This window comes from Nicotiana attenuata, chromosome 1, assembly GCF_001879085.1.
Source record: "Nicotiana attenuata strain UT chromosome 1, NIATTr2, whole genome shotgun sequence".
NCBI classification, from domain to species: domain Eukaryota; kingdom Viridiplantae; phylum Streptophyta; class Magnoliopsida; order Solanales; family Solanaceae; genus Nicotiana; species Nicotiana attenuata.
In genome coordinates, this window is record NC_031989.1 from 100934009 (window position 1) to 100951335 (window position 17327).

Consider the following 17327-nt stretch of genomic DNA (forward strand, 5'->3'; position numbering starts at 1 on the left):
AGAATTATCCCAAATTACTTAGAATAATACTCACTTTTAACACACTTCATATACCTTACTATCATGGTCATGTGGTACCTTGTATGGCACTAGTCCATAAATATCGGATATTTATAGTCCGGACCGTATTTTATCTCAAAATGTCAAACTTCGACGAAATTTATTTTCATCGATTTGATTACCCTCTCACCTTCACGAATTTTCTTCTCATTTGCTTGAAATAGCATAATACTTATAATCTCAAAATAATCTCATTCCCGAGCTTTCATCAATTCACTCATGGTATACTTTCATGTACGAAAATATGGGATGTAACATCATTCCCCCCTTTGGAATATTCGTCTTCGAATGTTGACTGCACTTATCATTTTCATAACTTTTGTCTTTTGAATACTTTAGTACTCTCCTTTCCATCTAGGCAACCGTTCTGTGAATAATTCCAAAGGCTAGGGCATTCCCCTCTTTAGGCCTCTCTCATACCACGACTTGTGGTCGAAATCCTTCCAATCTCGTAATTGTTTCTACCTTCTATCATGCAGCCTGTACGGCTCTAATCTTGTAAATGCGCCTATGCGACTCTTCTCTCCTTTTTCCTCCAGCTTGTAGCCAATTTCTAGGCTTCACTTTGTTTACATATACAGAGCTTGATAAGAGGTCCCAATGAGCATCTATGGGTATACTGAAGTTCTTCGTTCGGTACTTTGTTGAACTCACGAATATTGCTATACCTTATTTCTTTTATCCATCTGTATGACTTTACTGCACCTAGGTAGGTCATACTATACCATAACTCTTACCTTGATTTATCCTTACTAAGGTCTGCTACCAATTCCCGGTTACTTTCGTTGCTTATCCCATATGTATGAATCCAAGTCCTTTAATGCTTCCTTATTATTGTTCATCGAAAGGATAACGGCCTAATCTCATCTCATACTTTGTGACTTTTGTCCATCCATTGTTGATTCACCTTAATATTGATCTGCAATTTACCACTGATAACTTGAAACTTCTTACGTAATCACTAGGGCTCGTGTGGCATTGAGGAACATTTGAAGTGATTTTCCTGACCCACCTGGGGACGATATTATACTTCCATAACCGTATTTCCTAGCATTCTAATGTGATTCACCTTACGTGAGTAAATTAATTGCGTACAATCCATGAATCCCTTTCTTCAAATCATTGCTCAATCGAAGGTTTAAACGTCATCCTTTATCTGCCACAATTACACCCTTATTTTACTATTAGGGCAACATTCCATCTCCTTTAGATGCTACTTATGATGAGTAACTCCTTTGAGTTCATTCAGGCTATATTGAGCTTTCTATAACTTCGAGAAATCATCAGATCTCTTGTTTTCACGGGCTTAATCCCGAGAACTTATCCATTTCTCATCACTTTCTCATTCGCCCTTTCTTGTCCTTATTCCTGTCTTCCTAAAACTTTGTTGCTTTACCATACTTTAGCTTGCGTCCTACATATATCTATTTATACTACTCGCAACCTTACTTCAACTTGCTTGCACCACAGATTTCCCTATGTTATTCTGGAACATCAAGCGAGATATCACGTCGTCTCTAGCTCTTCTTTGCTCTCCTGACTAGGCCTCTCAATACCTAGAAACCATAGGCTGGAAAATATACCATTGACGATGTTGCTATCGTTCCTGACTACTGAATCCCCGTGCTTCTAGCCTTCTATCCGAAGTATGGACTATTCATAACCTTCTGCATTTGAGTATCTCGTACGTTGTTTACCTTTACCTTACTTACCTTAAAATCTTGCATCACATCTTCTATCTCTTTCATAACCTCCCTTCCACATAGGTATGATTCACATCCACAACTTGAAGCTTTATTTTAATACTACAATCTGGTGGGAGCTTCATACTGACTTCTTATGAGGCTGTTACTTTTCTAACTGGCTTTATCGTAGAGCCTTTATAGACTATGGTTGTTGTACTATCTCTCTTGTACCTCTTATATTTAGGCTGGTCCTGCAATGTTCTCGATCATGATTTCTATAATTTTTTAGGTCCAATAATCAGACTCCTGATTTACTTAGTTGATGTAACTCTTTAGTTTCCTCTTCCCTTTGATCAACCTTTGTGTAGGCTTAAGCTATCTTCCGATCTGCGGCTCATAGTATTAGTTAATACTTTAATCCTTCATGGAAGCTATAGAATATCTAGGATATAATCTTCTAACAATTCAATTCTTTGTCTATGACCTGGACTCAATTCTTTCTTTTAACTTATATCGGAGTCTTCTATGGCTGTATGATTGTCAACATATATGTATACTCCAAAATCGCAAGTACATTCATAACGTAACTAACTCTGGATCATTGATCGAATAGTTCCTTTCGTTCCTTCTCAATTTTCTTTAAACGTAAGCTATTACTTTTCCTGGTCTTCTGCCTCCTTGTTGCGTGCATACTTAGCCTATCTTAGTGCCCATACATGCCAAAGTTTTCGTGCAACTAATATGATCTCGAATATTACTTTTAATTTTTCTTCCCGTTCATTAGCCACGGTAGGTGCCACTTTCCTTTGGAGTGCATACAATGTTGCTGTGAGACTGTTGTTACACGACCATTTCCTTTTTAGGTCGTTGTGCTTAGATTGAAACCTTATTCCTTATTTCCTCAGGTAGTCTTTTATTGTAGTACTTAGGGACAACCCTTGACTCTCGTAAAGCCTTCTTCCTTGCCTGTAATCATCCGTAGTTGCTTACCTCTGTGCCCTTGTGCTTGTAGGGTTGCTTCTGAACTGATATTTTGACTGTCTTCCAGTGGCACTTTCTTTTATCCCCGTAGCACTCATACGGTAACTTTAACTACCCTGATTCCTGTCTGAATATATCTCAAGTATTAAAATGACATTACTATGAGGCTGAATTTACTATATTGGGTTTTACTATGTTTATCTTGCACGATCTGCTGATTCGTCTGTAACCACCAGTCTAGCCATAACTAGGCTCTTCCGGATTCAACTGCTAGCTACTCATTGGCCCATTCTCATATCAATATTCCACGTAAAGTTTCTTGGGTTATTTCCTTTGTCTTAACTTACCTCTCGCACTGGATCTCTTTTTTTTTTATCAACAACATCCCGGACCAGAACCCTTACTTCCCCTCCTTTACGTCGTGCTTGCATAATGTTCTGGAACCGTAGCATATCTATAGGATTTGGTTAAGTGTTGTCTCATTTATCACATTTTTCCTTTACCATTCCATAATTACTAGAATCACTTAATTCTGTCTTAACACCACATCACTCCGTATTCCCCCCTTTTGGGGAGTACTGAGAGTTGGAGCTATGACGACCTACCTGTAGATGTTTTACCTCTTAACACCACATCACTCTGTATTCCCCCCTTTTGGGGAGTCCTTGCATATCATCGATGACCCTTACTCGCCTTGCGGTAATCCTTCTGTACCAAGGATAACAAAATTCCTTACTTGCGATGGTGGCAATTAGTGTAACTGGCACATACAGTCCCTTAAGCTTAACTTTGTTCACATTGCTTGCTTTAGGGAAGCGTATCCCTGAATGACCATTCTCCGAATTCATCATGGATCTTTTTCTGTTATCCATTCTATTATTGCCGGAATGCAATCTGAAATTCTCATGATGCTGACTATTATCAAATCACTCAGTTCCTAATTCATGTTTAGTTTATCTTGTTCACCAGTCCATACTGATTTCTATTACTCTGGGGTCTAACTTTTCCTTCTGTTAATCACGTTAGAGTCGCGAACTTATTTCTCAAAATGAGAATGTGACTGCATGGCCTATATTCTTTTGTTGCCTTAAGGCCCATCATCTTTCGTCTCTTTCTTCATTTGACTATAGATTCTGTAACACTCTACCGTTGTCATCCATGTATCACATCTCACTTATAATTCTTCCTTATCTCTCTTCTCATTACTCTGCTAATATTTCTGCCCATCCCTTTCTTGTGAAAACTTCAACATGACATTCTTTCGCTTTTAGCTCTCCTTGCTTCATTCATCGGCTCTTCGGGTTGCTCAACGTCCTCGCTTTACTAGGGACGAGAGTCACACTAAGGTAATATTTATCCCTTCCAGGCTTTCAGTGCCTATCTTCTGAATTTTTTTGATCATGCTACTCACATCTAATTGTAATATTCTAGAGTGCACCATCTAGGTGTTTCACAAGGAGATCTATTAGCACATTTACAATATCCTTCGGCAATGTCAACTAACGCAAACATTCTATCCTCCATTTTGGGTTACTCAAACCCCAGCCGGATCCTGATATTCCGTCCTTTTCTTAAACCATATTTGTTAGCTCCCATAGAGCATAACTTAGATCGGTGTGGCTAATTATACATACCTCTGTTACTGTTGAAGGTAACTCGCAATGCTTATATTTTTCTGCCGGAACTGTAATACTAATAATCTTCATTAACTGGGTGCCTCGTACCCTTCTTCACCTTGCTTTTTTTAACTTGCTGAAACTTGTGTTTATCTTCTGAATCTCTCATTCACCATAAAGGTGGATAAATATTCTTGCCTTAAGGTTCCTTATCAAGAGGCTTACACATCTTAGTATACACATGATCTGCTGAATACCTCATATTTATCCATCATAAGCATGATTGAGTTCCTCTGACTCAACTTTTCCACAGCTATATCTCTTACCAACCGTCTTTCTGAATGTAGGCATCGTTGTATTACGAATAATATAGAGTTTAGGAAACTGAGTTCTTAAAACTGAGCTATACCACACGATCTAGAGTAAGAAGAAAGAGTGATAGTCCTAAATGCCCTGTAGCCTCCTGCTTATAAGTGTGGTGCATAACACACCCATAAACAAGACTCTACTAGACACGGCTTGTAGACTCCCTAGGACAGAACTGCTCTGATACCACTTTTATCACGACCCAAACCGATGGACCGCGACGGGCACCCGGTACCTTACTCAACCGAGTACCAACATAACATATCTTTCATATTATTCTATCATAGGTAAATGAACCGGAATAAAGCACAAGGGAATACAAATTTATACAAATATGAAGTACGGGCCTATAAGGCCGGCATGATTCTTTATATACTCAAAACATAGGCCGACAAGGCCATGCAAGTATCCGTATACATGACATCAGTCTACAAGCCTCTAAGAATATATAATATCATAAAGGTCGGGACAGGGTCCCGCCATACCAATCAATACATGTACTAATCATACTGACCAAAAAAGCAACTCCGGAGCAAATGGAGCGCACCAACACCTTCCGCTGAGCTGATACCCTACTTGGAGGACTCTCGACCTGTCTATCAGGACCTGCGGGCATGAAACGCAGCATCCCCAGGCAAAAGGAACATCGGTACAAATAATGTACCGAGTATGTAAGGAATAAAAATCAGTAACTAGTAGACATGAGAGAAACATGGAGTAAAAGACTCAACATGTATATCTGAATAACTCTGTGAATCATTTAGTATTATAATGTCGTGCATATGCGTATAAATGTCATACCATGCATGGGTATATGCGTTCATAACATCATCAAGCCTCTAGAGGGTCGTCCCATATATCATCTCGGTCCACTTTGGGAAAATCATCGCGTATACGCAGCCTGATCAGGTGGTGGTGTGTATATAATGCCATAACCTTTTCCCATTTCACATATACATATACATATACATACATATATATATATACATATATATATATATATACGCGTATATAACGCAATCTAGTCATGAGTCAATGTACATGAATGCAATGCATGAAAAGTACGTTAATAAAATCTCTTGGAGTGTCATAAGACCATTATGCCTTTGAATAATATCATGAAGTAAACTTTTTCAACTTACGTATTTTTTCTGAGACCGCATGAACAGATGATAGAATAATATGACACATGGGGAATCAAGAACATAAGCATCTCTAATATTTCTATGAATAGAGTCATGTATGGAAATTGTGCATTTGCACGTTTCGTTTGTATCGTATGGATCATGCCAAAAGAAAGAAGAGATAGCCTTAACATACCTGGACCGATTCTCTTGACAATTCCTCTAACACACGTCTTTTGCGAAGAACACATAACGGCGGATCAAAGTAGGGGAAAATCCATATGATATTTTTGAGAAAGATTGTACCGCGCCCCTCCGAATTGCGTCTCATACTGCTGTAGCATTGTGAAATTCATATGAATTCATTTGTTGAGAATTTCTTCGTTAGAATTATCCAGCGTTGCTGGTAAGGCAAGTAACGTTATCATGTAAGAAGCCATACAATCAAGTAAGATTGTATGTGTCTTGTTCCATTTGTTTAAACTTCTTGAAAAAGTTTGCATCCTTAACGTTATATTGGATCAAAGTAGCTTTAGATCCTTACATGAGTTTTGATAATGTTGGTGATCTTTGCAAGCAAAATTATCAAATAAGAAACCAAGGACCCTAAATTACATAAGGGCTAGTCCTATTATCAATTAAGAGACCACACAAGAAACGTTACTAGTCCTATTCTCTAAACTATCCAAAGGACTCTTACGTGTAATCAAGGAAGCTTATGTCTTTTGACTCATCATCATATTAGTGCCACTTTGGCTTGGCTTAATGCCATGTGGAAGTCCCAAAAAAGTCCTTATCCACTTAATCCTACTTAATATCACAATAATCCCTATCAATAATCAATAATTATCCGATTATTCACATAAATAAGAATTATCGCAAATTACTTAGAATATTATTCACTTTTAACACACTTCATATACCTTACTATCATGGTCATATGGTACCTTGTATGGCACTAGTCCATAAATACCGAGTATTTATAGTCCGGACCGTAATTTATCTCAAAATGCCAAACTTCGACGAAATTCATTTTCATCGATTTGATTACCCTCTCACCTTCACGAATTTTCTTATCACTTGCTTGAAATAGCATAATACTTATAATCTCCATATAATCTCATTCCCGAGCTTTCATCAATTCACTCATGGCATACTTTCATGTACGAAAACATGGGGTGTAACAAATCTAACATGCAACGCGACCTTTCTGGGTCCCAACATTACCAGCATGTAGCCTAAGCATGATTTCTAACATGACTCACAGCTCAACTTATCTAACACATGGAGAATATACGGATAACAACAAGATCATGCAACTATACAGTTCCACGGAGTCGACCAAGTCATAATTTTTACGGTGCACATGCACCCACACACCCATCACCTAGCACATGCGTCACCTCAACACCAATCACATAACACGTAGTTCGGGGTTTCATACCCTCAGAACCATGTTTAAAAGTGTTACTTACCTCGAATCGAGCAAATCTCTACTCCAACAAGCTCTTGCCTCGTGAATCGGCCTCCGAATGCCTCGAATCTAGCCACAAATAATTTGATACAATTAACATGAGTTAAAGGAATCAATTCCATAAGAAAATACTAAGTGCTTAATCTAAAGTAAAAAAGTTAATTCAAAAGTCAACCCCTGAGCCCACATCTCGGAATCCAATAAAAGTTATAAAATTCGAACATTCATTCAACCACGAGTCCAACCATACCAAAATTATTCAAATCTGATAGAAAAATCTCGCTCACATCCCCAAAATTCGGCCTAAGAAGTTTTCTTCATTTTTTCCCTTTTTCTCAACCCAAATCACTAATTAAATGATGAAATCAAAGATATAATCATGAAATTTAACCAAAACTAAGTAAGAATCACTTAGTCCAATCACTCCCTTGAAAATCTCTCCAAGAATCGCCTCCAACCGAGCTCCCAAAATCAAATTTTATAGAATGACTCAAACCCTCGTTTTTGAAGTATTTAAGTTCTGCCTAGATGTCCTTAATTGCGAAGCGAAAAATGCTTCGCGATCGCGAAGCACAACTATGCTGCCTCACAAATTAACCTTATGCGATCACGAAAAATACCCATGCGAAGGCGAAGCACTGCCTCCTCAGACCTACGTGATCGCGCCCCTCTTCACGCGATCGCGATGAACAGCGCGTGACTTCAACTGCTGCTACAGTTCCTATTTGCGAACGCAACCTTAGCCACGCATTCGCGATTCATTGCTTCACTCAACTATGCGATCGCAACCCTCAACTCGCGAACGCGTAAAACAAAAACCTCAGCTGCCCAATTAAGCCTAAGCGATGGCGGACCTGTCCACGCGATCGCGTATAAGGAAACCAGACCCCTGCACCAGAAAAACTTCAGCAATCTCCCAAGTCCAAAATTTGATCTGTTAACCATCCGAACTCCACCCGAGTCCCCCGGACTTCAACCAAATATACCAAAATAAAATATCATACGAACTTGATTGAAGTATCAAATCACATCAAACAACGCTAAAACCACGAATCGCGCATCGCTTCAAGCCTAATGAACTTTTGAACTTCTAACTTCTACATTTGGCGGCGAAGCCTATCAAATCATGTCCGATTGAACTCAAATTTTTCTCACAAGTCATAAATGACACAACGGACCTACTCCAGCTCCCGAAACAAAAATTTGAGCCCGATAATCATAAAGTCAACTCTCGGTCAAACTTCTCAATTTCCAAAACTTCTAATTTTTCAACTTTCGCCATTTCAAGCCTAAATCAACTACGGACCTCCAAGTCACTATCCGAACACACACCTAAGTCCAAAATCACCCTATAGAGCTATAGGAACCATTAAAAAATCCATTCCGAAGTCGTTTATACATAAGTTAAAATCTGGTCAACCTTTTCAACTTAAGCTTCCAACCTTGAGACTAAGTGTCTCATTGCATTCCAAAACATCTCTTGAACAGAATCAACTTTCTTGTCAAGTCACCTAACAATAATTAAGCATAGAAGAAGCAGTGAATGGGGTAACGGGGCTACAACACTCAAAATGATCGGCCAGATCATTACATTCATTCCTTTAAAAAAATATTTATCAGTCCTCTATGATACCCATATGGTATATGTCATATACTGACAGATTATCCTAAACGAATGGTTCATTCCTTAAAAAAATACTCCTCAATCCTCTATGATACCCCTATACATATGTGAGATATTGATAGGGTATCATTGGGGATTTGTTTATTTCTCAAGAAAAAAAAGCTCAGTCCTTTGTAATACCAAACTGGTAAATATATATACTGACAGGGTATCATAGAGGACTGTCTCATTCCTTCAAAAAATACTCATTAGTTATCTATGATACTCATATGGTATATATCATATAATGTTAGGGTATCATAGAAGACTAGTTCATTCCTTTAAAAAAAATATATAAAAATAAAGTTTAAGCTTAAATTTAATATTTTAGCATTTATAATATTTTTAGCAAATTTTACTTGTGAAATAATACAAAAAAATAGAGTCATATTTAAGATATAAAATTTATTTTTATATACAAAAGAAAAAGGAAATTTGTAAGAACATATTTTCTATTAATTTAGGTTTTAATAAATAAGCTAGTGATTTTAGTATTTTTCTTAATTACTTCTTGTCGTACTCTAAGTATTTACTTTTATATTTTTATGAGTCTAAGAATAATAAGCTACTATATTTAATTTTATTTTTTGATTTTGAAATTAAAAATTATATCAAAGGACCTAAAAATAAAGAAAAGAAGAGCTGGGAAAAATAGTATTTCTTAAAAAAACTCTAGACGCACGTATTGAAATAAAATTTAATGTTAGCTAATTTACTTTCTAAATATGCTATTGAATGTGTGAGCGTAAACATTGATGCATAGCTTTTTCAAAATAAAATAATAAGAATAATAGTATCCTTTTGTGTTCTCTAGGTTCATATATCTTTATAGTATTACATATTATTTAATAAATTTTACATTATATTATTTTTTAATTAGTATTATTATGATAAAATGATGTAAAATATTGAAGAATGGTGATGCACTTAAAAGATACAAAAAAGATGCATAAATGAATATCTGAGAACACGAGTTTTCATGCTAAATAATGAGGAAGGTAAGAATGGGTAGAGCGGGTAAAACAAAAATGTGCTGCATAGGTATAAAATGAAAAAAAAAATGAAGATGGGAGATACGGGTAAATTTTTTGTCTTTTATGGGTATATAGCATAATTTTCCCAAAGATATTTGCGTTGTCAATGCATTTTAGTAGATTATTCATCCCTTTTTCAGATTACCAATTCCAGCGAACTATTTTAAATTAATTATCTGTAGTTTAATTGGCAGTTGATTAAAATTATATTTGTATAAAAGTGATCGGCAACATTTCTCCGTGGAATGTTGCTTAAATATATAGTATGATCACTTAGCATTTGTCAAACAATATGAATTTTGTTAACACGAATTAGTACTTCATATGATTACTAAGTGATATACACAAGTCGAAAAACCTTTATGTTGTCAATATAGTTTAACGAATTGTGACAGGTAACAAAATAATACCGGTTTGGAGATTTAATCCAACCAGAAGAGTATTTCTTAATTGTTAAAGAAAAGCTAGTTATTTTACAATCAATAGGTACGTGTGTATAACTTTCCGTCCTCTAAATCCATTAATCGGATAGAGCTCATCTGATCATACGTAAGAATTATATTATTATAAGTACAAGGAAGACAGAAACAAGAAAAGAAAAAAAAAGGGATACATGATCATCGATCAATGGCTAACTATAAACGACAACCATTAAACATTTCAAAACACACCGCGACCAGATTATGATAATCCATGATTTAAACCCAAAAATAAAATAAGTAGACAACAGTACTATCCCACCAGACCTGTCTAGCAAATGTCATTTTGCACAACTAACGTGACATTAATAAGATCAAAAGAAGGTATTGTTATAGGTTCCTTGAGAGAAATGAGAAGATGAAACTAACTCCATTAAATCAACTTCCACCTTATTGTTTCCTCCTGAAGAACAACCAGTTGCTTGATTCATCTGCATATTCATGTTGTTTCCATATCCGAAGCACTCCGGATTATAAGATGAACCATCTAGAAGGTACGGAAGGTAAACGTCAGGACAAAAATGTTGAGAATACTGTAATTGAGCCTCTTGACCCTTAGATAGCAGATTTTCACCAAAGGAATTGAAGGCAGAGTTAGAGATAGATGAGTTGTTGTCGAAAAGATTTTGAGTTACTTTTGCCTCCATAGAGTGATCAATGGCTTTAGTACCATTATTGTCACTCAAGAGTGAATTCTTTCCAAATAAATTTTGCATGAAGTTCATTTCTTCATCACATGTTTGATGAGTGAGAAACGATGGAGAATCATCGTCAGAGTATGTTAGGGTTGCATTTGTGATGGTACTAGTACTCTGTGTGACAGTGGTGGTGGTGGAACTGCATCCACCGCCACCACCAAAACCACCGCCACAATGGTATGTGGCGGTGGTGAGGGGAGAATCATCAGCGAAGCACACGCTTCTTATATAATCTTGGAGAATATTGGAGCGATTTTTGCGTTCATTTTGGTCATCTTGTTGATTTTTTCTCTTCTTATTTCTCCTTGAATTCATCCTTCTTTTAGTCGCATTCCAATGGTTCTTGATTGAATTTTCAGTCCTTCCATCAATTCTCTTTGCAATATCTGCCCATTTGTTTCCAAGTTGCTTATGTGCTTCCACTAACAACAACTCTTCTTCTTCACTCCATGTATCTTTCTAAAAGAAAAAGAAATCAAAAGATAATTGTGATAAAGAAATACTATATATATTAACAATGAAGATGTTCATAATTTACAAGAAATCTACATATTTAATTACTTTTCCAATGAGGTGGAGTCACTTTTATAACAAATTTTGATGCTTTGTCAAAGAAAAGTTTCAGTCACGTGAAAATGGAGGTTGAAAGCAGTCAAGCATTGTGAGAAGAATGAAAGAAATGTACAGTAGAAAACAAACCCTAGAAATACCTTTTTGGAGGAAATCCTTGTGACTAAAAAGGTAAGAGCATAAAAACTAATTAACCAAATCGAAAAAGACATCCTCACAACAAAACTTTAGGTCCAAGCTTTAATTCCCTACCAAAAAAATGGAGAGAAAATCTTCAAACATACATCTGAAGTTCTATAGGTTAATTCTAGTCCTTAAAAAACATCAAAAAAGGTTTTCTGATAGAGGGATCATTCATTACAAAAAAAATAAAACAACTTTTTTTAAGCGGATAAAAACAACAAAAATAAGGGGCTTGAAAATATTTGGAAAAATATTTGGTTACTGAATCAGATAAAAATGGATAGTGGAAATCTGAGTGATTAAACATCACCCAAAATCTAGAGCGAATCTGAGTTCTTTAAAAAAAAAAAAAATGGAAAAGTTCTGAGTTCTTAGATAACCTTTGCATGTATCTATTTAAAATTTAACACTCTTATTTGGTCATGAGAGCCAAAAGACAGCTTCTTTTTTTTAGGGTTGTATTAGGCTATATTGACAAATAAAAATTTTAACGCTTCGGAAGATAAGGGAAAATTAACAGAATTTTTTTTATGGGAAATGAAAACCTTGATATCTGGACGCAAATGATTATGCCATCTCTCTCGACACTGTTTCCCTGCTCTAGCGTCCATTTTCTCAGCAATTTGAGCCCATTTCCTTACTCCAAATTGTTTTACCAACCTAAGCAGTTTCCTTCATTATCCACAAAAAATATAAAAATTAGTATAACACTTCAGTTAAACTTAAGAAGAAGAAAAAAAACGAATTTCGGGGAGTAAAAAAGAAAATTCATACCTGTCTTCTTCATCAGTCCACTGACCCTTGACCAAATAATTTGAAGTTGAAGAAGCTTCTTTTGCCTTTTTCCCACTCTCCCTTTTATTTTTTTGGACTGATTTCGCGTCTTCTATTAAACCCTTCTCTTGTTCGTTGAGAAAAAACTCTTCAATAAAACATGGCTCTGGTAAACTTTTTGGCCAAGAAACTCCATTTGCATGGCTACTACTACTACTTAAAGGGTAAAAATAATTTTCATGACTCAATAAAAACCTATCTATGGCAGTAAATGGAGGAGTTGATCCAAGGTAATTTTTTGGTAAATTTTGATAGGGACGAAAAGCACTACTACCACCTTCCATGGAAAGAGAAGAAGAAGGAGAAAAAAGGAATGTTTTCAGCAAAGAAATTTGCTTTGAATAAAAGGAAAGTGTTTTAAGTTTTCTTCTTGGTTTGGAAGATATAGCTGAATAAAGAGCTTATAATACTCTGGCTTCTTGCAAAGAGCTGAGGGGGAATTCCAGCCGTTGATCTTAGAATCCATCCAACGGTTCAGAAAGGACGTGTAACTCCTGAGCTTCCTCTTTAGTGTCAACAGTAGAAAGAAAGGTGGAGAGATTAGTGCTGTTGTTAATAAATTATCATTATTGTATCATTTCTATAATAAAAAAAGTTTAATTAGTTGTGGTGAATTGATTGAGAATTTATTTTTATTTTTGTGTCAGTAATGACATGTTAAACTACCTATTATATATATTCATGTTTATCCAAATTTTCGCCCATGAAACAAGTCAGTGATGAAATATATAAAAATAAAAATAAAAAGGTTAGAGAAAATTAAGGTAAAAGAAGAAGAAATACAGCAATGTTACTTGAAAACTTTTTTAGAGGGAAGGGTAAATTAAAAGGATCATAATTAATAAGGTAATTGGTGCTCATAATTTTCTCCATAGTAATAGAGGGAATTATGGACGACTTTAAGTTTCATATTAATAGCTCTACAATTACTACTAAATGCTCACTCATTCGAAGATAACATGATAGCCCTAAGCTTACTATTAATTTCATTTTTCTCTAGTACTTCTTTTCTGTTCATTATAATGCACATACACTTTGAAAATTCTAGCTAGGGTTCATCATGCATGAATCACTAGCATAATTTATTTTTCCAATCTTTGGACAACCACACTAATATGCAAGGAATGGTCATTATGTTCTTGAACGTGTTGTTCAGCATATTATTATTTTATAAACTCATATGTATCAGAAAGAAGAAAAAAAACTCAATTGTAGCCGTCGATCGTGTTGTAATAAGAAGTAAAATTCAATTGGAATTACTGGATAGTGTTGTCACTACTGTGTTAAAACAGAAATTAGAAAAACTGTTAGAAGAAATTAAAAACTGTAAATGATAAGAAGTATTCCGAGTCCACAATTTTCTTGTCCGTCCTTAAGGAATTTTAACCCCCTCACAAGTTGCCAAGGTAATGGATTAAATCCTCCCAGGATGAAACGGAATAAACCTTCCTGCAACAGTGGCAATACAAACTGCAGAATACCAACGAACTCAAAGAACGGAGCAAAATCACACTTACGAATTTGAAAGAGAAACTACGAAGTAGAATGCAAGAGTTTCAGAAGGAAGGAATTTCTGTATTTTTCAGTGTATGAAAAGGAAGCCATGTCTCGGAATTTATAGGCAATTGTCGGAAGAGGTGTGTCTGTTCATAATGTGAACAGATATTTGAAAGGAAGAGGTGTCTGTTCAAAAGGGAAAACCAACGTTCATAATTCCGTTAATGAACTGAGTGGTACTTAGCGTTTTGGATTCCAGTTAATTCTGTTAATGAACTAACTAGCACTTAATTAATTCTTAAATAATTAATTAAATAAACTTTGTCAAAAAATTAATCTCATCGATCGTTAGACAAATCCGAAGCCGAAACCGAAACCGAAGCCGAAGCCGAAGCCGAGCGACGACGACGGCGCGAGGCTTCATTCTCTTCAACTCCTTTTAAGAGCTCTAAGAAGTGATCCTATATTTATACACACAAATGTAGTTGTACCTCACCAATGAGGGACAAAGTTCATTTGACAAAGCTCACTTGATTCAAATTTTCCAAATTTTCATTTCCCTCCATTTTATATCCCACCAATTCCCAATTCACACTTATAGTCTTTAAAGCCCAATGGCTTAAAATCCAACAATCCCCACATGAATGGGAATGACTGTAGCAAAAATGAACTTAGATGAAAGCTGTGTGATTTGCAAGTAAGGATTAATTGCATCTGGATAAGTAGGTTTCCCTTTGAACTTTCTGTAGTGAGCATATGTCGGATATACTCGGTCAATCGGTAGATTTGATATCTTTGAACCGTCGAACTTTAGTGTATACCTAGACAACCATATGTCACACAACCAACCCTTAACCGTCTTTTGGTTCTCATTGTTGTGTTCGTTTCAGCCATGAACACCGCCTGGTTTCATAAGTGCGTAGAGAATTGGCCTAACAGAATTCTCATTGAAGCGGCTTCCACTTCACACTTACATAGGTGATTCCTAAATGTGTAATCCTTTAGATTGAAACTATTCGATAAATACCACATCAAACTTAGGTAATCATTAAAGAACGTGTAAAGTTCTATCCTTGTTACTGAACATTGTCTTCATCACGAGAAGGGACCAAAGATTTTACTTTGACAATGTTGAACCGGTCAATCACAACTTTGTTTGAGCTCCTTGAACCTAGATCTCGGAATATCCAAAATTCTAGGTAGAGTTACCGCCATGATGACTTGTCCTCGGCCATAGTCCCATACCCTTAGATGATTTCTCAACTCCCTCTCTAGTTAGGCCTTTTGTAAGCGGATCCGCCACATTATCCTTTGATCTTACATAATCAATAGTGATAATTCCACTAGAAAGTAGTTGTCTAACGGTTTTATGTCTTCGTCGTATATGACGAGACTTTCTGTTATACATAATGCTCCCTGCCCGTCCTATTGCAGCCTCACTATCGCAATGTATGCATATAGGAGCAAAAGGTTTTGGCCAGAACGGAATGTCTTCTAAGAAATTTCGAAGCCATTCAGCTTCGCCGGCCTTATCCAAAGCTATAAACTCTGATTCCATTTTAGACCGAGCGATACACGTCTGTTTGGAAGACTTCCAAGATACTGCTCCTCTACCAACAGTAAAAACATATCCACTTGTGGACTTTGTTTCTGTTGAGCCGGTTATCCAATTTGCATCACTATATCCTTCAATGATACTTATTGTAGTGCAAAGCGTAGTCTTGGGTATATTCCAAATATTCCAGAACTCGTTTCATTGCCACCCAGTGATGTTTGTTGGGATTACTTGTGAATCGACTAAGTTTACTTATTGCACAAGCTATATCAGGTCGTGTACAGTTCATGATGTACATTAAGCTTCCCAACACACGAGCATACTCCAATTGAGACGTACTTTCACCTTTATTCTTTATAAGATGATGATTTAAGTCAATTGGAGTTCTTGCACTTCTAAATTCCAAGTGTTTGAATTTTTCAAGTACCATTTTCACGTAATGTGATTGAGACAAAGCTAGACCCTGAGGAGTCCTCTGGATTTTAATTCCTAGAATTACATCGGCAACTCCTAAGTCTTTCATATCAAACTTACTAGCAAGCATGCGCTTAGTAGCTTGAATGTCGGCAATGTCTTTGCTCATTATTAGCATATCATCAACATATAAGCAAATAATGACTATATGATTTGGAACGTTCTTAATGTAAACACATTTATCACATTCATTAATCTTAAAGCCATTTGACAACATTGTTTGGTCAAATTTCGCATGCCATTGCTTGGGTGCTTGTTTTAGTCCATAAAGAGACTTAACAAGTCGACACACCTTCTTTTCTTTTCCCGGAACCACAAACCCTTCAGGTTGGTCCATGTAAATTTCTTCCTCTAAATCACCATTTAAGAAGGCTGTTTTTACATCCATTTGATGGATTTGAAGATCATACAAGGCGGCTAACGCTATTAGCATCCGAATGGATGTAATTCTTGTTACCGGCGAGTATGTGTCAAAATAGTCAAGACCTTCTCGCTGTCTAAATCCTTTGACAACAAGTCTTGCCTTGTATTTGTCAATAGCACCATCGTCTTTCATTTCTTCTTGAAAATCCATTTAGAACCCAATATTTTGTTACCTGGAGGAAGATCAACCAATTCCCATGTATGGTTGCTCAATATGGATTCTATTTCACTATTGACATCTTCTTTCCAATATTGTGCTTCTGAGGAAGACATTGCTTCCTTGAATGTACGAGGCTCATTTTCTAGCAGGAAAGTCAGAAAATCTGGACCGAATGAAGTAGATGTCCGTTGACGTTTACTTCTTCTTGGATTTTCCTCATTAGGCATACCATCTGTTATTTCCTCCCGAGGTCGTTTTGACTTTTGGTAGGTCACTTCACTTTCCTTTTTATACGGATAAATAGTTTCAAAGAGTTCAACATTATCTGATTCTATTATCGTATTAACGTGAATCTCAGGATTTTCTGATTTATGAACCAGAAAACGATATGCCTTGCTATTGGTTACATATCCAATAAATATACAATCAACCGTTTTTGGACCTATCTTAA

The 17327-nt window shown here is 36.2% G+C and overlaps 1 protein-coding gene across 1 annotated transcript; it reads right to left on the bottom strand.

Moving 5' to 3' along the window:
• Positions 10797-13051, bottom strand: LOC109239033 (myb-like protein Q). Its single transcript, XM_019405539.1, has 3 exons — positions 12708-13051; positions 12479-12605; positions 10797-11639 (listed from the first exon to the last, which is right to left on the bottom strand). The coding sequence occupies exons 1-3, from the start codon at positions 13049-13051 to the stop codon at positions 10797-10799; spliced, it is 1314 nt and encodes a 437-aa protein (XP_019261084.1).